Source organism: Tripterygium wilfordii, chromosome 19 (genome assembly GCF_013401445.1).
Source record: "Tripterygium wilfordii isolate XIE 37 chromosome 19, ASM1340144v1, whole genome shotgun sequence".
Taxonomy (NCBI): Eukaryota; Viridiplantae; Streptophyta; class Magnoliopsida; order Celastrales; family Celastraceae; genus Tripterygium; species Tripterygium wilfordii.
Window position 1 is genome coordinate 657,035 of NC_052250.1, and position 23,224 is coordinate 680,258.

The window sequence follows — 23,224 nt, forward strand, 5'->3', positions numbered from 1 at the left end:
ATCTAGTTGTTAGTTTCAGTACTACTTAATTTTTAATTTTACAGAGGGAAGCATATCTGCAAGGCTTTCTCAAAGGGAAGGGTCCCATCAATGACATTGTACTGTAAGTTCAAAGTCACGAGCTTTGACATGTTGAATATGGAATGAGAGATGACAACTGAGAAAATATTATTAGAAAGAGCGATTTGCTTAAGTCGAGAAAGCTTCCCTAACTCCGCTGGTATAGGGCCATGGAAATAGTTGAAGGAGGTGTTTGGAGAGATAGTGCCTTAGGCAGTGACCCTTCAATGGCGTGCACCACAAGTGACAACAGTCCATTGAACAACGCATGCAACATCTAAGAACTATTCAAGGCCCCCCACTCTATGTATTGTAAAATCTGTAAGACAGTGACTTAAATAACACCAAAACAATCAGTTTCAGGCTTGCAAATACGGTAAACTGAAGAGAAGACTTCCAACAACACATAGAGAGACACCATATCAGTATATTACACATCACAATTGAACAATTAATGAAATCCCATGACAAGTTCCAAACCATTAAACAGACCAAAGAACAAACACAAAGTGTAAGAAAAATTGAGATTTATTCAACATCATTTGACTTGATTTAATTATTTCTTTATCTTGTTAGAAGTCCATTTCTAATGTTATTGTTAGTATTTTTTGATAATTTCATATTTATTTAGGGTTTTATAGTTTTAATATTTATAAGATTGTAAGTCGTCAATTAATTTGACCGTTAAAGGTTCCTCGACTGGCACCACATCGGTGTGTCAAGCTTCACAGTCTAATTTCAATATGATCTTTGCAGGGTTGTCGAATGCCACCATTAGATTATGAGTTGATTCTTCAACAAATATTGTCATTTCAGTATCAAACTTCAGACTATTAATTTAATTCCTACCTTTTCACTGAAACAAAGATACTAGGTTTTTTTTTCTTTTCTTTTTTTTTAATGAAAACCAAGATATATTAAAGAAAGCAAAGATAGTAGTTGATAGATGAACTTCAAGGAATTACTTTGCTCGTAAAGAAATAACAATAGATCTTCATCTGTCAAATGGTGATTGGTCATAATTGCATATAAATAAGTTGCATAGTCTCAAACATCTATCAATAATCTGCCTTTCACAAATCCTCTCTACTTACTTCATGGAATTCCAATCTTCCTCCTTCCTCCCAATCCTTCTACTATGCTTCGTCTTCTTTATTTCCATGGCGTTGAAAATAGGGAAAAGATCCAAATCGACCACAAAACTACCTGCCGGACCACCGAAGCTGCCTCTCATAGGAAACCTTCACCAAATGGTTGGCTCTCTATCCCACCATGCTCTACGCGATTTGGCGAAGAAGTATGGACCATTTATGTATCTACAGCTCGGACAAGTTCCTACAATTGTTGTTTCTTCAGCAGAGTACGCGAAAGAAATAATGAAAACATATGACATTAATTTTGCCTCCAGAGCATATAGCCTTGCCACATATATCATATTCTATAACCTTAAAGATGTTGCATTTGCGCCATATGGAGAGTACTGGAGACATATGCGTAAAATCTGCACATTGGAGGTCTTCAGTGGTAGAAGGGTTCAAGCAGCAAGACCAATCAGAGAAGAAGAGACACTAAAGTTCATTAAATCTATTTCTCTTAAGGCGAGGTCAAAAATTAACCTCAGCGAGATGTTAACTTGTTTATCATTTGCAATCACATCGAAGGCTGCATTTGGTAGGAGTAGTGAGAGGCATGGGGCATTTGTTCCGCTTGTAAGAGAAATCATGGAGGTTATGGCAAGTTTCAATTTAGCTGATATGTTCCCATCCATAAAATTCTTCCGTATGATCAGTGGCACGAGGACTCGACTTGAGAGCTTGCATCATGAAATCGATCTGATACTTGAAAACCTAATCAATGAACATAGACTTGATAGCTCAAGAATCGATTCTAGTGATGCGGATAATTTTTTAGACATCCTCTTGAGTTTTCAGGAACAAGGAGATTTCTCATTTACAACGGACAACATCAAAGCCGTTGTACTGGTAATTATCATATCTTATTCACATCTTGTTATGTTATATCTTTATAAAGCTCTACTTTTTGGCTCTAGTTATATAAAATATCTGATAAGACTTCCCTAATAAGCTTGAAAAGTAACAATTAGAATCAACAAATTGTCATTGGTTTTAGCAAGTCTTGTTATGTTAGTTAGTACTAAATAAATTTACCTTTTTTTTCCCTTGCAAGAAATTTACATGTCAAATGCAATCTTTTTTTCAGGACATTTTCTTGGGTGGGACTGATACGTCGACTTCAATTTTAGAATGGGCAATGTCAGAACTGCTAAAGAATCCGAGAGTGATGACAAAGGCTCAAGCAGAGGTGAGGCGAGTCTTTGATAAAAAAGGATGTGTAGATGAAGCAGGACTCGAAGAGCAAAAATTCTTGACAGCTGTTATCAAAGAAACTCTAAGGTTACACCCTCCAGGTGCATTGTTAGGTCCAAGAGAATGTCGAGAGAAGTGTCAGATTAATGGATATGAGATACCTGAAAAAACCCACGTTCTCATCAATGCATGGGCTATTGGAAGAGATCCCAACTACTGGATTGAAGCAGAGAGATTCTATCCAGAGAGATTCCTAGATAGCTCAATTGACTACAAGGGGAATAACTTTGAATTTCTCCCATTTGGTGCTGGAAGAAGGATGTGTCCTGGAATGTCATTTGGGATAGCTAACATTGAGCTTCCGCTTGCGCAGTTACTATACCATTTTGATTGGAAACTCCCTGATAATAAGAAACAAGAAGATCTAGACATGACTGAAAGGGTTGCTATAGTTGTTGGAAGAAAAACTGATTTAGTTTTAATCCCCATTCCTTACAATTCCTCTGTGGTCGAGGAAAACGATTGATGTTCACCTATACTACAATATTCTCGTTTGTTACATTATTACCTTAAGTTGGTCGTCAAGTCTATGTTTGTGTTGGATTGTTGTGCTTTGAATAAAATAAGTTTACATTATTTTGAGGCAAGGGCGGAACTCTGGGGGGGGGGGGGGGGGGGGACTGCACTGGGCTGTAGCCCAGTGCAGATTTTTTTAAAAAAAAAATAATACTTATACAGATATATATACATAAATAGAGGCTAGGCCCATTATTCTTATTATACAAGTTATGAGTTAATAAACTAAGGCCCACTATCAATTTCTCTCCCAATTCTTAATAAACCAAGGCCCATGAATGATAATCCATGACCATCTAAGAAGCCCTTCAGCCCTTCACTGCTTCACAGTAACCTGATTCACCTCTTCCGAAGTGGCTTTTGAGTCTTCGAGAATTCGAATTTTCCACAGTAGCTTGCTTGTGCCGTGCGAGATTCAACTCCACTTCCACCCTCTAGTGCGGCTGCTCATCCTAATTCCTATGCTCCTGCTTATATAAGGTTGGTATAACTTATAAGGGTATGAATGATGGTATTCCACTTGTAGCCCATTAGCCCCTAATTGTATTTTTTTTATGCTCAATCGTGACAATTTTTTATTGTAATGGCTGCAGCCTGCAGCGTCCTTTATTGCTCATATTTGCTCACAGTGAAGTGGCCGACAAAGATATCATCCCCTTGTAAAAAGGTTAGAGTTCTTGTTAATCCCAGGCATGAGGGTGACATGTCATTTGTTTTAATTTGGAATAGAGTTTTTCTTTAATCCCAGGCATGTGGGTGACATGCCATTTGTTTTAATTTAGAATAGAGTTTTTCTTTAATCCCAGGCATGTGGGTGACATACCCTTTGTTTTAATTTTCCTTAGATAACTAAAATTGTTCTGTTTACTTAGGTTATAAACGTAATGGCCCATCATCAACCACCACCTAAAAGAGGGAAAACTCTATTTTCCTTCTTTAAAAAGAAAGATGGTATTCCTGATGATCAACAAAATGCAGCAGCACAAACTTCAATTCCTAATTTGCGCACTTCTGAAACTGTTGTGGTTGAAAGTTCAATTCCTAATGTGCACACTATAGACACGACTTCTTTTCAACGAGATCCAGGCTTACGTATCCCAATTAATGGTTATCCAGTTAATCAACGAGATGAGATTAGACGTAAATATCTAAATGCAGGGCCTTTTCAACCAAAACTTTCTGAGTATCCTGGGACAGAAGTTGGGGACCAGCATCGCCGATTTCAGTATGCTTGGTACAAAAAATTTCCATGGTTGGAGTATTCTCCTTCTAAGGATAAAGCATATTGTTTTCCGTGTTTCATTATTGAGACTAAAAGTAGCTCTGCTTTAGTTAATGAAGGGTTCAACGATTGGAAGAGAGTTAACAACGGAGAGAAATGTGTATTTCTTGTTCATGTTGGAAGTGTATCTTCATCACATAACAATTGTGTGAGATGTGTCTAGGATTTGATGAAACCAACCCAACATATTGACAAGGTAATGAATGCACAATCAAAGGAGGATGTCATGAAGAATAGGTTGCGCCTAAAGACAACAATTTAGAGTATTCGTTGGCTTGCATTTCAGGGATGTGCTTTTAGAGGCCATGATGAATCCCCTCATTCATTAAATTGAGGGAATTTTATTGAAATGGTAAAGATGATGGCTACTTTAAATGAGGATATTGCAAAGGTGGTATTGGAGAATGCCCCTCAAAATGCAACATATACAAGTCCAAAAATACAAAAGGAAATCTTGCACCTTCTTGCCAACAAAGTGAGAATGGTAATTCGTGAGGAAATTGGCGATGCATGTTATTGTATTCTTGTTGATGAAGCGCAAGATGCTGCTAAAAGAGAGCAAATGGCAATTGTGTTAAGATTTGTCAATCGCACGGGCATTCTAATTGAGCGCTTTTTTGATATTGTTGGTGTTAGTGATATTGCAGCAATTACTCTGAAAAATGAAATCTCTGTTATTCTTACAGGGTACAATCTCTTGTCACTTTGAGCTCTACAATCTTTAACTATTAATGTTTGAATTATAGCATTACTTTGAGCTTTTTAATATTCTTACAAGGTACAATCTCCAAGTTCAAATGATGCGTGGTCAAGGGTATGATGGTGCTAGCAATATGCGGGGTGCTTGGAATGGACTTCAAGCATTGTTTCTCAAAGATTGTCCATATGCATATTATGTTCATTGTTTTGCCCATCGACTGCAACTAGCATTAGTGGCAGCAGCTAAGGAGATGCCTTGCATTTGACAATTCTTTTCACATTTGACTTCTGTTGTTAATCTTGTGGGTTCTTCTCCTAAACGCATTAGTGAGTTACAATCTACTCAACGGGATGAGATTACTCTCATGTTGGCTATTGGAGAAAGACAGTCTGGTAGAGGAGCTAATCAAATGAGTGCACTTCATCGAGCTGGAGCCACTCGTTGGAGCCACTCGTTGGAGCTCTCACTATGACTCTGTTAGGAGCTTGATAGAAATGTATGGTGCATCATGTAAAGTTCTTGAACATCTCAGTAACGATGGGGCAATTGGATCTATACGTGGGGAAGCTAGTGGTGTTTGTGCTGCAATTATGACCTTTGAGTTCATATTTCTCTTGCATTTGATTGATAAAATCATAGGGATCACAGATTTACTTTGCCAAGCTCTACAACGTAAATCCTTGGATATCTTGAATGCTTTGAGATTAGTTTGAACAACGAAAGCTCTCCTTTCCAGATTTAGACAAGATGAGTGGGATACATTTTTTGAGAAAGTGAAGTTATTTTGTACCAAACATGACATTGATATTCCTGATATGGGTGGTCATTATAGAGTGCGTCGTTCATGTCAACGACAAGATCCTATTACAATCGAACACCATTATCACTTTGATGTCTTCAATAAGGTAATTGATTTTCAGTTGATGGAGTTAAATGGTAGATTCAACGAGAAATCAGTGGAACTTCTTACTCTAAGCTCTGCTTTGGATCTGAGTGATTCCGTCAAAGCATTTAAAATTGAAGACATATGCAATCTTGCAAGCAAATTTTATACTCAAGATTTCAATTCACAAGAAATCCATGCTTTGAGATGTGAGTTGGAGCATTATCAGTATGATGTAATACTTGATCCTGAGTTTCAAAGAGTTTCTACACTTTCTGAATTATGTCACAACTTAGTTACGTCAAGAAAGTCACAGAACTATTATCTGACAGAGAGATTGATTCGTCTAGTATTAACTCTTCCTGTTTCGACGGCGACTACAGAACGAGCATTTTCAGCCATGAAGCATGTTAAGACAGCCCTCCGTAACAAAATGGATGATGAATTTCTTGCAGATTGCATGGTTCTTTACATTGAACGAGAACTTGCTGAGAAAGTCAATTTAGATTCTGTAATAGATGATTTTTATTCCTTGAAGTCTCGTCGGGCACAACTTCAATAGATATTATCTCATCTTGTGTAAGGTATTTTGTTTCATCAACTTTAATTGTGTATTTATGCTAATGTTTTACGGTTATTTTATGCGTTAAATAGGTGTAATGTCGTAAATAACTCTAAAAAAATTTTCGGGGGCGCTACCCCCGAACCCCCATCAACTTCTAGTAGCCCCCCAACTCCAATTCCTGGTTCCGCCCTTGTTTTGAGGTTTTACTCAATGGATTCCAAGCTTACTTGGGTGGATTAGTCATGAACTAGCCAATCGATTCGTACTTTCGCGCCTCGTCAGATTGTTACATAACCTTGATTTAGAAGTCATGTGTTTTCTTCAGCTCGTTTGCATGAGATGTCTTTTTGAAAGATAGAAGATAAGTGCCTAACAGGTTGAAAGAGTTTCTCCCTGGTCTTGTCGGCCCCCAACAAATTTCGTAAGTATACAACAGGTCGGGGATAATGTTCTTAATAAATGGGTCCCCGCCATTTAGGGAATTCAATATGGGGAGGTATTTTCCATCAAGAACTTCTGATATTTGAAACCTAAAATCTAGTGGAGTTAGCAAGAATACTAACTGTTTGTTAAAAAGCCTCAACCAATCAATGGTTTTTGTCGATGTCGTATTTTCTAAAATTGCTGGTACCTATGCTTGTTAGTTGTCACCAAGTCGAGTTTGTGGAAAATATGACCAATTATATACAAAAGTCTGGTGAGATATAAATGAGATTGGGATAAAGTAAAGAGGAGAATGTTGACAGACGGAAAGGAAATGTCAAAACGAGAAAAATGTTGTCGAGGTTGTTTTCACAAATTGATGTCCACTTAATCAAATAATTAAGAAATTGGGAATCGTAGAATCCAACCGATATTTCGTTGTATAAGCCTGACCCACGTCAAGACTTCAAGCTGTAAATCGTTGGCAAAGTAAACGCATTGGATTTTTTAGAGCAATCACTTAAATTGTTATAAAAACTTGACTGATGTTTATAAGAATTCGATTTTCCATTTTCTGACGTAATCCATATTCTCAGCAGCATAAATATGAAACCAAGAAAGGTCAAGAGAAACGATTTATAATAAATTTCTACAATATTAAAATATTAACTGTCTTGACCATCAAATTCTAATGATGATGATGAAAACAAGATTTATTTTTATGTGTCTTGACCCTTGCAAATCATTCTGATGTTTCCATCTTATCAAATATATTTTGATGATCTGTGGGTTTTGTTACAATACCTTCTTTTTTTTCTTTTTTCTTTTTTTTTTTTCCCTTTTCTGTATCTATTCTGTACCAAGCTTTATGTTTGTGAATGGTCAGCTTTCTGTTTTATATGTTTTTGTTTTTTCTATTTGAGATGTGCCGGGGTTAAGAGCATTGATGCAATGTGGAAGTACGAATCGATTGACAAGTTCACGGTTAAGCTAAAATATGAAAATGTTATTTATCCCAAAGAATCCCAGATCTAGCTGGTGCTGAGCTGGTGTGATTACTCAGCATGCCAACATGGATAAAGACAAAATAAATGAAGACTTTTTATTACATAAGGTTCCATTTCCCGCTCTTCCAAATAAAGTTCCCGCTTCTCTTTGTAGAGACATCATTTCACAACTTCTCTCTATTGCTTTACACAATTTCTTTCTCTTGTTGTACACAATTTCTCTCTCTTACTTTAAGGAAACCTTGAACTATCATCAAGGGCAAGCTCTGTCATTTGTGGGAACCGGATTGTGTTGAATTGGGTAGGTTCACAGCTGCTATCAAGGTCGGAGCAATAGTTAGATGCTGAGTTGTTCGTGACTTGCCGTCGGTTTCAGAACAACTTCTGATTGTTCACAGTCGAGATTCAAGGTAGGGAGTATAGATTTAGTCATTGGTGTAAATTTTCTCCAATTTTGAACTATATTGGTGATTCCATTGGTGTTAAGAACCTTGTAGGTGACCATTAAGCTGTCAATTGAAAATGGTTCGAGGTCAATTTGATACACGATGTTCTTATAGGATTTTGTCGTGAAGTTGCTATCACCATAGTGCATTTTCATGCTAGTTTATGTTCGGTGACAAATTTGAGTGTAGATTACTTGTTAAGTTGTTTTGGTAGCCTTTTTTGAATACATTGTTATGTAATACATTACTTACTTTGTGTGTTATATTTGATGAATTTTGCAGGGTCCTACATTGATTTCAATGTAGAAATGGAAGGAAATAATGATGTATATCCCCTTTCGGAGATGAGGAAATTGAGGGATCAAACAACATGATACACAATGGAGATTGAGGGGATTTTTAACCATGTAAATGTATGGACAAGCCCATTGATTTAGTAAAGAAATGGAAGGGCATGATGAGCCATATCCATTGTGGGATGACTTGGAGATTGAGGGGATTTTTTTTTGTAAGGGTTGTACATTGTTTACTCTTAGGGAAGTTATGGGATATATATATATAATAACATATGTTGTTTTCAATCAATGTTCAGTGTAATATGCATATTGCTAATTTTCACAAAGGAAACCACAATACATTGATAAATTAGTTCAACATAGTAGCAAAAAATTTTTTACAATGTGCTTCTTCCTAAGCTAGCTTGGCACTATCATCTTCATTGGAAACAAGGACTATGTTATCTTTCTCATCCCATACAAGACCATTGTCATTGAGAAGCACAAACATAACGTGAGTCCTAATTAAACCTAAGAAGATTTTCCTTGGACAAAGTCTTTGGGATAGGTTTGTTGGTAAAGATGTACTCCATCATGTGCATGACAATAATGTCACAATCCACATTGTTTGACAACAAAGACAATAAATATAGATGCATAAGTTAATTATTAATATTCAAAGTAATATAAATATTTTAGTAGTTATTGGAAAACTTATGATCCTGAAGGTTGTTGGGGAGCGTCCCTAATTGACAACTTTAAATCCAAGTTACTTTGTCATTGAAAACAATGTAATAAATGTAAGTCTATTGTGCAGCCAACTAAAATAATGTAATAAATTTGGAGCAAGACAATGCAATGAACAAAGCAACAGATCCATATGAACAAACCAAAATGGGTTCATGGGATCTCGTTGTCAAATGTGTCCTCAAACCTTAACAAAAATCAATGGAATACAAAGCAACAGAGCCATATGGTTTCAAATCCTTCCTAAAAAACTTTATTATTCACGTAATCCCCCAGGACAGGGATGAAGGGTATCTCCTTTGGGTATGTTACATGGTTTTATAAAACAATGCAATGAACAAAATTGGGGGACAAATGGAAGATGGATGTCAAATGATTCGTCAAACCTTAACAAACATCAATGGAATACAAAGAAACACAGCTATATGGTTTCAAATCCTTTCCAAACAACTTCATTATTCAAGCAATTGGTCCAAAAAATGGAGGAAGGACATCTCCTTTGACTAATTTACATTGTATTATCAAACAATGCAATGAGCAAAATGGTGGTACATTGGATCTGGTTGTCAAATGAGTCCTCAAATCCTAACAAAAAATTAATGGAATACAAAGGAACACAACCATATGGTTTCAAGACAATGCAAGCACAAAATATGTGTGCAACTATTTTGGGTACCAAGATGGCATAGAAACCAATCAAAATCAATGAAGACATGCAATATGGTCAGAGAGATTCCAATTCCAACTTTATGGTCAGTTCCATTGTGTTTAAGAACAAAGTAAGCACAAAATATGTCCACATAGACTCTTTAAACCAAGATGGCATAGAAACAAATCAAAGCAAGCAAGAAAGAAAGAAAGAAAGAAATGAAACCTGATATAATTCAATGTATATGAGGTTCAAACAAAACCAGATGAATTCGACAGCTTTTTTGGTCTTTTGTATTGAGTTTAATAACAATGTCAGTGGACAATAAGCTAACAAAAACTATGGGAACCACGATAGCATAGAACCCAACCAAAATCAACAGAGAAATGCAAAATGGTCAGGGGAGATTCAAATTTCAAGTGGAAACGCCTCAAAGTATTTTGCTTTTGTCAACAACGGTCACTTCGATTGTGTTTAAGAACAAAGTAATTGCAGATTTTGTTTCAAATACCTTATAAACGTCTGAACAACAAGAATGTAATGCACAGTTGCTGCAAGAACATATACCTTGAAATTAGGCCTTGAATACCTTGAAATCCGTTGCTTCGCTTAGGGCTCGAATACCTTGAAACAATATAAGGATCAAAGTACCCCTTACATTCAGGTCTTTTCCATTAATCAGAGAGTTATATGGTATTTTCCATTGATTTTACAAACAAGGTAAGCACCAAAATAGTTTCACACATACTATATGGCCCATCAAAACCTAGAAGCCAGCCAGTAACAAGCAGGAAGCCATGAAATTTACATGGGTCAGCACACACTCAAAGGGAAAGCCAGTAAAATTCAATGTATCCAATTAACAATCAAAACCAGAAGAATCAAAGAGCTATATGGTCTTTTCCATTGATTTTACAAACAAGGTAAGCAGCAAGAATAAAATATACGATTCTCGCATGAAACACTTGGTAAATTCAAGGTATACCATTGAAGAAGAAACCCAGATGAAGAAGATGTATTAGGAAGCTTTACCGTCTGTGTCCATAAGAAACCCATAAGAAACACAAAAATCAGCAAGAACTTGAAAGTGATAACAGAAACACACATCAATTTTGCTGGAAACAAACAAAATACATTGAAATTAGGGTTCCATTACACTGAAAATACCTTGAAATTAGGGTTTCTCAAATGCTTGATGGTTAGGAAACAATGTGATAGTTCATCGACAATACAATCGCCGCTTGAAATTGAAAGAAAAAGACGAAGAAAGCTTTTGCGGTAGTAAATATATTTGGAGGAATGGGTTACTATGATTGCATTTTTCAATGTATAAAGCCTCAAATCCTGACAGGTTTTAAATGGTCTAGAAATTAGAATTTCAAATTTTGAAATGAAATTTCAATTTTGCCACATGGATTGACTGACTAGGCATACCACATCAGCTTGGGATGTATTGGGACTATATTCTTTGGGCTATTTAGCAGCACCGGCTAAATTAACTTCAAATCCACCAAGAAAGTTGAGACAGAACTCAAAAAACGGTTGACTTATTTGACAGTTGAGAGTCCTATTTAAATGAATAAGGAAACCTTAATAATATTAAAAGTATTAATTTGATTAGAATTCCTATTCACTATTAAAACTCGTAATAATTTTATAAGAAATACACTGCTAATAAAAAAGAAAAATAATTAAACTCTCTCTTAATTAACAAAGAAAACTATTCGCATCATGCACATGCTCTTTAAAAAAATGTCATGTTAATTACTATTAATTAGTTGGCATTTCTTAATCGTTACGTGTGATATGTTGTTTTAACTCATCAACTACTATACAAAAAAATCTTGATTGTTTACATATGATATGATCGATAATGAAGAATTTAATAACCATTGAATCTAGTCAGCCTAGTAATTTATTTTTGAAACTAGGGAGACAATTACAAAAAAAGTTGGTGACAACGTAGAATTATATATCTATTTAAGATGCTTTTGGGACTACCTATGCACGAAGATTTTCAAGATCTCTAAAAAAAAAAACAAAAACAATTAGGTGAAGGTTCTTCAATTATTTGAGCTGTCCTAGTGCAGGATTTAAATAAAAGAGCATCTTGCTTCTACAATCTCCATTTGCTCCACAGTCTGTTTTAAATCTTGATAGCAACTGCAGCTTCATCCCCATCATGGATCATCAATTTCCTTCTTTTCCAGTTCTCTTGAGCTTTCTTGTTTTCATATTTATGCCGCTGAGAATATGGAGTAAATCAGAGGACAAGAAGTCAAATTCAGTCGCACCACCAGGTTCATGGAAGCTACCCCTTATAGGAAACTTGCACCAAATGATTGGCTGTCTGCCCCATCGCCGCCTACGAGATTTAGCCACAAAATACGGACCTATTATGCATCTTCAGGTAGGTGAAGTCTCCACTGTTATCTTTTCTTCGCCAGAAGTTGCCAAAGAAGTAATGAAAACAAATGACATTAAGTTTGCCACAAGACCTTATAGCCTTGCCGTAGATATCATATACTATAACATTAAAAATATTGGATTTGCGCCATATGGAGAATACTGGAGACAGATACGTAAACTCTGCATAGTGGAGGTCTTCAGTGGTAGAAGGGTTCAAGCGGCACGACCAATAAGAGAAGAAGTGGTACTAGAGTTCATTAAATCCATTTCTCTTAAGGCGAGATCAAAAATAAACCTCAGCGAGATGTTAACTTGGTTAACATTTGCAATCACAGTGAAGGCAGCATTTGGTGGGGTTAGTGAAAGGCATCAATCATTTGTTCCACTTACAAGAAAAATAATGGAGGTAGCCAATCTGTTCCCATCCATGAAATTCTTTCATACGATCAATGGGATGAGGACTCGACTTGAGAGGGTGCTTCGTGAAATTGATCAGATATTTGAAAGCCTAATTAATGAACATAAATTTAACAGGTCAAGAATCGATTCTAGTGATGCCGATAATTTCTTAGACATTCTCTTGAATCTTCAGGAACACGGAGACTTCTCCTTTACAACATACAACATCAAAGCGGTTGTGCTAGTAAGTATTATATCTTTTTTACCTTGTTATGTTTTATCTCTTGTATGGAAAATATGATATACACTTCACTCATAAGCTTGAAAAGTAACAATTAGATCCAACAAACTACCATTGTTTTTAGCGAGTCTTGTTAATTAGTACTAAATTAATCTACCTTTTTTTTCCCTTGGGAATACGTAAAAGAAATGTACATGTCAAATGCTATCTTTTTTTTTTCATGACATTTTCATTGCGGGGACTGAATCGTCGGCTACAACTTCAGAATGGGCATTGTCAGAACTGCTAAAGAATCCGAGAGTGATGGCAAAGGCTCAAACAGAGGTGAGGGACGTTTTTGGTGAAAAGGGATATGTAGATGAAGCAGGACTCAAAGAACTAGAATTCTTGAGAGCAGTTATCAAAGAAACTCTAAGGTTACATGCTCCAGCTCCATTGTTAGCTCCAAGAGAATGCATAGAGAGATGTCTGATTAATGGATATGAGATACCTGAAAAGACCAACATTATCATCAATGCATGGGCTATTGGAAGAGATCCCAACTATTGGACTAAAGAGCAGAGATTCTATCCGCAGAGATTCCTTGATAGCTCAATTGATTACAAGGCGAATAACTTTGAATATCTTTCATTTGGTACTGGAAGGAGGATATGTCCAGGAATTTCATTTGGGATAGCCAACATTGAGCTTCCACTTGCGCAGTTACTATACCATTTTGATTGGAAACTCCCTGATAATATCAAACAAGAAGATCTAGACATGACTGAACGTTTTGGTATTGTAGTTACAAGAAAAAGTGATCTGGTCTTAATTCCTATTCCTTATAATTCCCCTGTTGTTGAGGAAAACAAGTGATGTTAGCCTATATTACAACATTCTCGTTTGTTATATTACATTGAGTAAGTAGTCAAGTCTATGTTTATGTTAGATTGTTGTTCTTTGAATAATCTCACGAGATTATGTATGAAATGTTGTTATTTTACAGTTACATTACTTTGAGTTAGAAGTTAAGTGTTTTCTCCAGCTTGCTTCCATGAGATGTCCTTTCGAAAGATAGCTTGAATCAACAAAAGCTTCTTTTTTTTTCAGTCATCAACAAGTCTCTAGCTAATTCTAATAGATATGTTGTTTCGCTAATTCTTATAGTTTATTCCTTCCTTGTGCAAGAAACTATATTTTCTATTATGGTTCTTCTGATCCTTGAGCCATAGGAAGCAAATGTGCATTGGAAAAGAAGAGGAGCCCTTGATTCACATCAAATATGAAACAATAGATCTTGGTCATGTGTTTGAAAATTCTACTCAACAAGGCGTTCACATTTCTTATCAATAATCATAACCTTCTTCATCACAATCTCTACTTTCTCCACGGAACTCCAATCTTCCTCCTTCGCAATCCTTGCATGCTTCATTTTCTTTACGTTAATGGTGTTTAAAATTGTCAAAAGATCTAAATCAACTTTGAAACGACCTCCCGGGCCATGGAAGTTACCTCATATAGGAAACTTGCATCAAATGGTTGGCTCTGAACCCCACATTGCTCTACGTGATTTGGCCAAGACTATGGACCGTTCATGTACCTAAAAGTTGGAGAAGTTCCCACCCTTGTTGTTTCTTCAGCAAAGTACGCGAAAGAGGTATTGAAAACTCATGACAAAGTGTTTGCTTCAAGGCCTAAGTTAAACGCAGCGAAAATCCTTACTTAAATGATTTCACTAGCATTACTTTCTTACCATATGGCGAGTATTGGAGGCAGCTGTGAAAAATCTCCTTGATGGAGCTTTTCATAATGAAACGAATCCAGTCATTTCGATCGATAAGAGAACAAGAGATGTCTAAGTTGATCAATTGGGTTGTCTCAAACGCAGCAGGAGGATCACCAATCAACTTGACTGAAAAGGTATTCTCATCAACGTATACGGTTGTTTCAAGGGTGGCGTTGGGAGGCGAATCTGAAGAGAAGGATGAACTTGTATCGGTTGTTAAGGAATCTATAGACCTAGTAGGAGGGTTCAATATAGGAGATGTGTTTCCTTCCTTGAAATTGCTTCATTTGATTAGTGGGGTTAGCTCTAGGTTGGAAAATGTTCACCAGAGAAGCTCCAACATTCTTCAAAACATTATCAACCAACACATTAAGGCCATGGCAATACCACCCGAGGATGGGATATCTTGCGAACAAGATGATCGAAGATTTGGTTGGTGGTCTTCTCAAGTTTCACAAACCGGATGTTGAATTCCCATTAACTGTCAACAATATCAAAGCCGTAATTCAGGTTTGCTTGTTCATATTTACACCACTTTCGATCATTAGATATCATGATTTAGTTACTTAATTCAATTTCTTACTTTAAATTGTAAAATCAGCCCAATATGCAAATATGATATAAACACTTTATAAGGATGTTTTTGGAGGTGGAGGTGAAACATCATCGGCAACTGTTGATTGGGCTATGGTAGAAATGATTAAAGACCCTAGAGTAATGAAAAAGGCACAAGTAGAGATAAGGTAGGTTTTCGACGACAAAGGAAGTTTCGATGAAGCCGCGATTCCTGAGTTGAAGTATTTGTAGTTAGTCATTAAAGAAACCCTAAGACTACACCCACCGATTCCACATTTACTTCCAAGAAAAAACGTCAGAACGACAAGTGATTGATGGATATGAAAGTGCTTATCGATGTGTGGGCGATCGGAAGAGATAGTGAGTATTGGGTTGATGCTGAAAGATTTTACCCAGAGAGGTTCCTAGATAGTCCTATTGAGTTCAAGGGTACTAATTTTGAGTACATTCCATTTGGTGCTAGAAGGAGGATATGTCCAGGCATGACATTTGGTCTTGCCAATTTTGACATCATGCTTTTGCAGTTGTTGTATCATTTTGATTGGAAACTCCCTGACGGGAAAAATCCTAAAGACCTTAACATGACAAATCTCTTCGGCATATCGATGAGAAGAAAAGATTATCTCTACTTGATTCCTACTCCTTATCCCTCCTAAAACCTTTATGAGCTTTAAAATTTGCATCATGCACTTGCTCTGTATAAAAATGTCATGTTAATTACTATTAATTAGTTGATATTTCTTAATCGTTACGTATGATCTGTTGTTTTAACTCATCAACCACTATAAAAAAAATCTTGATTGTTTATATATGACATGATCGATAATGAAGAATTTAATAACCATTGAATCTAGTCAGCCTAGTCATTTCATTTTGAAACTGTTGATGCAGGTTTTTGTTCGCCTGGCATCAATGCCTCCGCATCTCGAACCCTTGACCTGAGTGTGGGGGAAGCGAGACACTACCACTATACCAGCTGTAGTGGTAGTGTCTCGCTTCCCCCACACTCAGGTCAAGGGTTCGAGATGCGGAGGCGTTGATGCCAGGCGAACAAAAACCTGCATCAACAAAAAGGCGCCTTTTGGGAGGGGAGGCTTTTGTTCACCTGTATCCCGTAATCTCCCGAGAGGTTGGACCTCCGTGTCTCGAACCTGTGACCTCGATGGTGTGAGGCTGAGACACTACCACCACACCAGCTGGTGTAGTGGTAGTGTCTCGCTTCCCCCACACTCAGGTCAAGGGTTCGAGATGCGGAGGCGTTGATGCCAGGCGAACAAAAACCTGCATCAACAATTCTAGGGAGAGAATTGCAACAAAGTTGGTGACAACGTAGAATTATATATTTAAGATGGTTTTGGGACAACCTATGGATTTTTTGTTGAAGACATAAATTATTTATGGTTTTGGGTCAACATAGACTGGGAATAATCCTCCTTTTATTGATCATGTAATCAAGACGGACTGTCTCTTTCCTTCTTCTTAATGAAAGGTTTTTCTCTTCCAAAAAAAAAAAATATTTTAAAGATATCATGCAAATGATACTGATAGACATTCATGGTTAAAAAAGAGTGTTGAAAACACAGGAAAAGAAAAGAATTAGAAGGGTTCACTCTAGTTTAATTCACTCCACAATATTGGGATGATAAGGAATGGGGATTATGTAGAGATCTCTTTTTCTTCCAACTGCAGCACCAAAATTCTCAGTCATGTCCAGTTCTTCATGTTTGACATTATCAGGGAGCTTCCAATCAAAATAGAACAACAAATTCGCAAGCGGAAGCTCAACATTGGCTATTCCGAATGACATTCCTGGACATATCCTCCTTCCGGCACCGAATGGGATGAATTCAAAGTTAACCCCCTTATAGTCTATTGAGCTGTTGAGGAATCTTTCCAGATAGAACCTCTCAGCTTCAGTCCAATAATTTGGATCTCTTCCGATCGCCCATGCATTGATGATCACTTTGGATTTCGCTAGTATTTCATCTCCGTTTATATTACATTTCTCTCTACATTCTCTTGGAAGTAACAATGGAACAGGAGGGTGTAATCTCAGTGTTTCTTTGATAACCAACTTCAAGAATTTTAATTCTTCGAGACCTACTTCATCGACGTATCCTTTAGAACCGAAGACTTGTCTCACCTCTGCTCGTGCCTTTTCCATCACTTTCGGATTCTTCAGCAGTTCTAACATTGTCCATTCCATAGTTGTAGATGATGTCTCACTCCCAGCAATAAAAATGTCCTAAAGATGGTTTTTACTTAAACTGGTTAGTATTATTGATTATATATTCAAACACTGAATAAAAACATCAATTCACCTTAATATATATATGAAAGAGTTACTCTCATCGGTTTTCATTTTTTTTTGCTTATTTTACGGTTTTCTTTCTTCTTTTCCTCATAAATGTGCATAGACGATGAGTATTGTTTTTGAACGTCACCTGGAGCCATGTATCCGATAGTGGCAATGTCACGGTTCGTTTCAAAGCTTCTCCTTCCATCCTAGCGAGAGAGTCGTGAGTGGCCTTTCACCAGGCACCGCAAAGCTAAGATCACTGCTGCCTCATTCTAGCTGCATATATGAAAGAGTAGAATGAAGTTCTTAAGTATTTTCTTCCCCTCCAAAAATAAAAGATTGAACCATTCCATTCCATTTTGAGAAACCTTACGTCGTGTTTTAATCTCCTTCAAAAGCTTTTTCTTGATCTTTTTGAGCATAACCAAGGCGTCGCACATGTTTGTCCTACCTTGTGGTGATTCTTCTGTGCAAGCGAAAGCCAATTCCATAAGGGATGACACACACTTTAATTTGGCGACAAAATGTTCGTCCTCTCTCTTCAACAAATCAGCATCCGCAACTTCAGCCAGATCAACAGCTAATGACTCTTTCACCCATCTTCTTAAATTCATTTCTCCGACAAACATTTCATCAGTAGGATTCTTTCTCATAAAGGTTTCCATCATTACGATACCAAAAGCATACACATCACAACTTGTAGAAATGATTCCCAACAATCCATACTCTGCAAATCAAATTGTTTATTTCTCTTATTTTATGAGATTTTTTTTCCATATGTATGCATCAACTAGTCAAAATATTTAACTCAAACGAAAAGGATGAATTTAACAATCACCTGGAGCCATGTATCCGATGGTGGCCAATGTCATGGTTTGTTTTGCATCTTCCCCTTCACCCAAGAGTTTGGCAATGCCAAAATCAGCCACATGTGCGACCATATCTTCGTCCAATAGGATGTTACTAGGTTTTAGATCACAATGGATTACTGGTGTTGAATAACCCTGATGCAGGTATTCCAATGCGGAGGCAACATTTTCCAATATGTCTAGCCTCTGAACTATGTCCAAAAAATGGTGTTGAGAATACAACCATTTGTTGAGGCTCCCATTAGGCATTAGCTCTAATACCAAGGCTTTAAAATCAATGTTGTTACTGCAGCTGCTGATAACTTTTACAAGATTTCGATGTCGAATGCTACGCATCACTTCACATTCAGCTTCAAAGTTCCCAAAAGCTCCCTCAAACTGCAAATTGAATACCTTTATCGCAATTTCAGTTCCATCAGAAAGCGTTCCCTTGTATACAGAACCAAAGCCTCCAGTGCCAAGCAAGTTGCCTTCATCAAATCCATCTGTTGCTTGTTGAAGATCGTGATATGAAATTCTTCTCCAATTTGGATGGGGTAACAAAATTCCTTGTGGTGGACAATCATCCTTCGTTTTACAAAATCTGACAAGAATACTGATGAGGGAAGCTACCAATATTGCAGCTCCAATAGCAGGGAAAACGTATTTCAAAAGAAGTTTAGGAACTTGCTTGGATTGTCCTGTTCTAGTAAGTTTGCATGGTGGTACTTGAAATCGAGGTAAGCCACATAATTCATCGTTGGACAAAAATGATTGAGCGGAGAAGTTCACAAAAGGTCCTCCCTCTGGAATTCTTCCTTGGAACCTATTGAAAGAGACATTAAAATTGCTGAGAAATTTAAGCTCCTCAAGTTGCTTTGGAATTACTCCCGAGAGTTTATTTCTGGACACATCCAAAGTCTCCAAGCTTGTCAAGCCGCCAAATGATTCCGGAATGGAACCTTCGAAACCATTTTCTGCAAGTGAGAGATATTTGAGATCTGTTAAGCCTCCAATGCTACTGGGAATATTACCTGACAGCTGATTCTTTGACATATCAATTGACGTGAGGACCTTCAAACTTCCAATTTTAAAAGAAAGGTAGCCGCCCAAAGAATTTGAATCAAAGAGAACCTCCAAGATATAAGCAAGGTTCCATATGGTTGAAGGTATAGTGGAACTAAGCCTGTTTGAGTTCAAGTAGAGATATCTCAGAGTAGTCATATTGCCAATGCATGCGGGTATTGACCCATTTAGCATATTATTCCCTAAAGCCAGAACGTCCATCCTCTGTAATTGACAAAACTCCAATGGAATTTGTCCTTGTAATTTATTATGCCGTAATGATACAGCCTGGAGCTTTTGTAATCTGCTTATTGTAGTTGGAACTGACCCAGTTAGTTCATTATCAGCAAACGTTATCGATATTAAGTTGCTCAAGTTCCCAATTTCCACAGGAATGCCCCCCTTCAATCGGCAATTATAGGCATAGACATATTCAAGTGCTTTAGAGAAATTGCCAATAGAACTTGGAAGAAAGTCATTCAGTGGATTGTCTGCGATTGCCAGATATTGTAAATTCACGCAGTTCGTCAGAGAAGAAAGGAAAGGTAGTTCTGGAGAAGATGGGTCACTGACCAATTCATTGTCTTGAAGCAGAAGGCTCTGGAGGGATCTCAAGTTGCCTAGAGTGGTAGGAATGTAGCCAGTGAAGTAGTTAACAGATATGTCTACCTGTGTGAGTTTAGAAGCATTGGAGACAGAGCTTGGGATTGGACCGCTAAGGTTATTTTCCCATAGATAAAGTCCCATCAGATTTGGCAGAGTAAGGCCTATGCTTGGTGGAAGATTGCCTGTGAGATTGTTTTCATACAGTGATAGCACTTTAAGTGTTGAAATGTTGAAAATACTAGATGGAATGATCCCAGTGAGATGGCATGACCTCAGAATTAGTATCTCCAACTTTTTTAGGTTCCCAACCTCCTTGGGGATTTCTCCTGGCACAATGTGAATCATTGCGTCGGTATTAGTCAAGAAACTTTTAGCATATGATTTCAACTGTCGATAAATATTCATAGATGAGGACTAATTCCATAAAATAAAATAAAATAAAAAAATGATAGAATCGAATTAGATGAGATTGACTACCTGCCAAGTAATTTCCACCTAGCCCGAGAGCCTCAAGCAGCGTACAATTTCCAATATCCTTGGGTATCCCATTTGTGAGCATATTTCCACCGATCCCAAGTATTGTAAGTATAGGAAGATGCTGGCATATGTCCTTCGGAAGACTCCCATATAAGCCAATGTTATTTAGACCAATCTTTTTTAGAGAAGACATGTTGAAGATGAAAGACGGAATTTCACCTGTGAGTACTCCCGCATTGTTCAGGGTAAGTACCTCCAATTCAACAAGATTGCCCACCTCGTCTGGAATGTAACCTGTTTTATTTAAATGAATCCAAGATACTTAAGTATATGTATGTAACAGGTGATATATGAGCAGGAGCAGGAGCGGAAGCATGTTACGATATGCTTTTAGACAGCCGAGTCAGAAATCTTACCACTTAACATGTTGTTATTGAGATAAAGCTCCTTGAGCTTAGTTAGATTCCCAATACTTGTTGGTATGGTTCCAACAAATGAGTTGTTTCCAAGTGATAATACCTGAAGCTCATTGCATGCTTCTAAACTTGTCGGAAGCTGCCCTTTTAACTCATTTGTATCGAGTGAGAGATTTTCAAGTTGTGGAAGACGTTTACACATATCATCTGGTAAAGACCCTGAAAGCCGGTTGCCTCTCACATCAAGTACTTTAAGGTTGGGAAGCAGGGCTTCCTCAAAGGGAAGGATCCCTTCAATGACATTGTACCGTAAGTTCAAAGTCTCCAGCTTTGACATGTTGAATATGGAACGAGGGATGATACCTGAGAAACTATTATTAGAAAGAACGATTCGCTTAAGTCGGGGAAGCTTCCCTAACTCCACTGGTATAGGGCCATGGAAATTGTTGAAGGAGATGTTTAGAGAGATCAGGAACGATAGATTTCCAAGGTATGGAGAGATGGTGCCTTGGAGTCTCATGTTTGGAAGAGTTAAGGCAGTGACCCTTCTATGGCGTGCACCACAAGTGACACCAATCCATTGACACATGGGAATGGAGGCGGACCAATTTTGTACTAAGATATTGTGAGGGTCATCACTGGTTATATAGGACTTGAACTCGAAAAGAGCAGATTGATCAGTGGTGAAGTTAGTCACAACCTTTGCTGAAAGAGCCAGAAAGCTTTGGGCCAACAGTGCAACCAAATAGAAACAAATACTATCCATTGAAGAAAGTGTGGAATTCTGTCAATTAGCATATAATTCACAGAAGCGTAGGCAAGAACTTAAAACATAGATACCAGAAAAGCATGATCAAACAAGCAAGTGATGCATAGACATAGCAGTCGTCTATTTCCACGGGTGGTGGAGATAAATCACTTTATCACCAATGTGAGATTCACATGTAAAATTAAGGAAAAGTCCCTCATTGGAAAATTTTATTCCAATAAAGAAATTCTTAAAAATCTCATTCATATAATTTGAACTAATATTCTAAGAATGACAAAAAGTCAAAATATATGATTTTATTGTCTAAAATATTATTATCTTCATCCTCAAACATGACACATGTCTCCTGCACATAATTCATCTTGGACCTCCACCGGAAGCTTTGTCTTCTCTGCGGGAAGCTTCGTCTCCGCCCTTTGTGGCTTATTCGAGAGTTCCATGACATTTTTTAGTGATTTTTCATCTGGATTTTTGTTGTGTTCGAACTAGATCTACTCATACTCACCATGAGACTTATAGATCTTGTTGTTTTCCTTCAATCTGTCATCACATCATTGTTTTCGACAGTTTCTGTGGTGATTTTCGTGATTTTTTGGTTCTGATGTGAGATCTGTAGACTGCAGGTGATATGTTATTTGTTTCAATTAATTTGATATCTGTCATGCTAAATGTTATCTGTTTTGTTAAAATGTTATCTGTCCTTAATTAAATGTCATATGTTTGAAGTTTCAAAATGACCAAAACCAATAATATGTCAGAATAGATCCAAAACAGATATAATATCTATAGATTCATATTCGATTTCAGAAGAATATTGATATATACAAAACATATATAATATTGACAGATACAAAACAAATATTATATTATATACGAAACAGATATAATATCTGCAGATTCAAATCCGATTTCAGATGAAAAAAAAGTTCGAAAAAACAATAAAACCTCAAATGTGATACATCTTGGTTTGTGGAGGTGTTGATGGTCGCCAACGTTAGCGGTATTGACCGGATCTAGCTCTTTTTCAAACGATGGTCGTGATTTCATTAAGTTTTTTAGGCGACTCAAGTTATTTTCTACTGTTGGTGATGACTGGGCTTTGATCAGGCTGACCTAGAGCTTTATTTTGGCATTTCATTCGTCAAAAATGATGATCAGACGGTTGACTTCTGATATGGTGACGTAAGAAAGAAGAAGGAGGAATAACAAGAAGGAGGGAGGGAGGGGTATTTTTGATAGTTGTTAGGCTTTGTCATTTTTCTAAAGTTTTTTTTATATTGTTTTTATTATAATATAACTTTTAAGTTTTGTCCTTATCATAAAAACCCTTAAAAAAATATTATTCTCTCAAACAAAATCCAGAGTATTATTCTGTGTCTTTCAAGTCCTCACACATACTCACCTTTTTCAATAA

The 23,224-nt window shown here is 37.0% G+C and overlaps 7 protein-coding genes and 2 long non-coding RNA genes across 11 annotated transcripts; 6 read left to right on the forward strand and 3 right to left on the reverse strand.

The window, feature by feature from the left end:
- Positions 1-1,030: 1,030 nt before the first annotated feature.
- Positions 1,031-3,031, forward strand: LOC119986167 (cytochrome P450 71D9-like). The gene is made up of 2 exons (XM_038830722.1): positions 1,031-2,042; positions 2,281-3,031. The coding sequence occupies exons 1-2, from the start codon at positions 1,158-1,160 to the stop codon at positions 2,911-2,913; spliced, it is 1,518 nt and encodes a 505-aa protein (XP_038686650.1). The 5' UTR covers positions 1,031-1,157; the 3' UTR covers positions 2,914-3,031.
- A 47-nt stretch (positions 3,032-3,078) lies between these two features.
- On the forward strand, positions 3,079-4,408 carry LOC119986105. Its single transcript, XM_038830654.1, has 2 exons — positions 3,079-3,630; positions 3,836-4,408. The coding sequence occupies exons 1-2, from the start codon at positions 3,547-3,549 to the stop codon at positions 4,406-4,408; spliced, it is 657 nt and encodes a 218-aa protein (XP_038686582.1). The 5' UTR covers positions 3,079-3,546.
- A 3,588-nt stretch (positions 4,409-7,996) lies between these two features.
- Positions 7,997-8,854, forward strand: LOC119985983. The gene is made up of 2 exons (XR_005465189.1): positions 7,997-8,233; positions 8,552-8,854. It is a non-coding gene; the product is annotated as an uncharacterized LOC119985983 (long non-coding RNA).
- A 2-nt stretch (positions 8,855-8,856) lies between these two features.
- LOC119985982 lies at positions 8,857-11,379 on the reverse strand. 2 transcript variants are annotated; one of them, XR_005465188.1, is made up of 3 exons: positions 11,108-11,379; positions 10,926-10,975; positions 8,857-10,564 (listed from the first exon to the last, which is right to left on the reverse strand). It is a non-coding gene; the product is annotated as an uncharacterized LOC119985982 (long non-coding RNA). The 2 variants fall into 2 exon arrangements; XR_005465187.1 differs by having other exon boundaries at positions 8,857-10,975.
- Positions 11,380-12,085: 706 nt separating this feature from the next.
- LOC119986106 (cytochrome P450 71D9-like) lies at positions 12,086-13,126 on the forward strand. Its single transcript, XM_038830655.1, has 2 exons — positions 12,086-12,992; positions 13,088-13,126. Exons 1-2 carry the CDS (start codon positions 12,123-12,125, stop codon positions 13,124-13,126), a joined length of 909 nt encoding a protein of 302 aa, XP_038686583.1. The 5' UTR covers positions 12,086-12,122.
- On the forward strand, positions 12,850-13,958 carry LOC119986046 (cytochrome P450 71D10-like). 2 transcript variants are annotated; one of them, XM_038830579.1, is made up of 2 exons: positions 12,850-12,992; positions 13,255-13,958. In XM_038830579.1, exon 2 carries the CDS (start codon positions 13,293-13,295, stop codon positions 13,842-13,844), a length of 552 nt encoding a protein of 183 aa, XP_038686507.1. In that variant the 5' UTR covers positions 12,850-12,992; positions 13,255-13,292; the 3' UTR covers positions 13,845-13,958. The 2 variants fall into 2 exon arrangements, with proteins under 2 accessions (XP_038686507.1, XP_038686506.1); XM_038830578.1 differs by lacking the exon at positions 12,850-12,992 and having other exon boundaries at positions 13,019-13,958.
- Positions 13,959-15,644: 1,686 nt separating this feature from the next.
- LOC119986108 (cytochrome P450 71D8-like) lies at positions 15,645-15,986 on the forward strand. Its single transcript, XM_038830658.1, has one exon. The coding sequence runs from the start codon at positions 15,645-15,647 to the stop codon at positions 15,984-15,986; it is 342 nt and encodes a 113-aa protein (XP_038686586.1).
- Positions 15,987-16,951: 965 nt separating this feature from the next.
- Positions 16,952-17,834, reverse strand: LOC119986109 (cytochrome P450 71D10-like). The gene is made up of 2 exons (XM_038830659.1): positions 17,712-17,834; positions 16,952-17,575 (listed from the first exon to the last, which is right to left on the reverse strand). The coding sequence occupies exons 1-2, from the start codon at positions 17,832-17,834 to the stop codon at positions 16,952-16,954; spliced, it is 747 nt and encodes a 248-aa protein (XP_038686587.1).
- LOC119986110 (probable LRR receptor-like serine/threonine-protein kinase At3g47570) lies at positions 17,114-22,250 on the reverse strand. The gene is made up of 7 exons (XM_038830660.1): positions 22,143-22,250; positions 21,042-21,825; positions 20,626-20,919; positions 18,468-20,474; positions 18,003-18,356; positions 17,775-17,905; positions 17,114-17,575 (listed from the first exon to the last, which is right to left on the reverse strand). Exons 1-6 carry the CDS (start codon positions 22,248-22,250, stop codon positions 17,886-17,888), a joined length of 3,567 nt encoding a protein of 1,188 aa, XP_038686588.1. The 3' UTR covers positions 17,114-17,575; positions 17,775-17,885.
- Positions 22,251-23,224: the final 974 nt, after the last annotated feature.

Excerpts from the sequence above, each read along its gene's own strand:
- LOC119986105 (XM_038830654.1), top strand. The coding sequence starts at position 3,547 with ATGGCTGCAGCCTGCAGCGTCCTTTATTGCTCATATTTGCTCACAGTG. Across the intron at positions 3,631-3,835 it reads TATCATCCCCTTGTAAAAAG|GTTATAAACGTAATGGCCCA; the intron begins GTTAGAGTTCTT and ends CTGTTTACTTAG.
- LOC119986167 (XM_038830722.1), top strand. The coding sequence starts at position 1,158 with ATGGAATTCCAATCTTCCTCCTTCCTCCCAATCCTTCTACTATGCTTC. Across the intron at positions 2,043-2,280 it reads ACATCAAAGCCGTTGTACTG|GACATTTTCTTGGGTGGGAC; the intron begins GTAATTATCATA and ends TCTTTTTTTCAG.
- LOC119986046 (XM_038830578.1), top strand. The coding sequence starts at position 13,191 with ATGCTATCTTTTTTTTTTCATGACATTTTCATTGCGGGGACTGAATCG.
- LOC119986109 (XM_038830659.1), bottom strand. The coding sequence starts at position 17,834 with ATGGAAGGAGAAGCTTTGAAACGAACCGTGACATTGCCACTATCGGAT. Across the intron at positions 17,576-17,711 it reads GGAAAAGAAGAAAGAAAACC|GACATTTTTATTGCTGGGAG; the intron begins GTAAAATAAGCA and ends AACCATCTTTAG.
- LOC119986108 (XM_038830658.1), top strand. The coding sequence starts at position 15,645 with ATGGATATGAAAGTGCTTATCGATGTGTGGGCGATCGGAAGAGATAGT.
- LOC119986110 (XM_038830660.1), bottom strand. The coding sequence starts at position 22,250 with ATGGAACTCTCGAATAAGCCACAAAGGGCGGAGACGAAGCTTCCCGCA. Across the intron at positions 21,826-22,142 it reads GTGCAGGAGACATGTGTCAT|AATTCCACACTTTCTTCAAT; the intron begins GTTTGAGGATGA and ends GCTAATTGACAG. Across the intron at positions 17,906-18,002 it reads GAAGGAGATTAAAACACGAC|CTAGAATGAGGCAGCAGTGA; the intron begins GTAAGGTTTCTC and ends TCATATATGCAG.
- LOC119986106 (XM_038830655.1), top strand. The coding sequence starts at position 12,123 with ATGGATCATCAATTTCCTTCTTTTCCAGTTCTCTTGAGCTTTCTTGTT. Across the intron at positions 12,993-13,087 it reads ACATCAAAGCGGTTGTGCTA|ATCCAACAAACTACCATTGT; the intron begins GTAAGTATTATA and ends AGTAACAATTAG.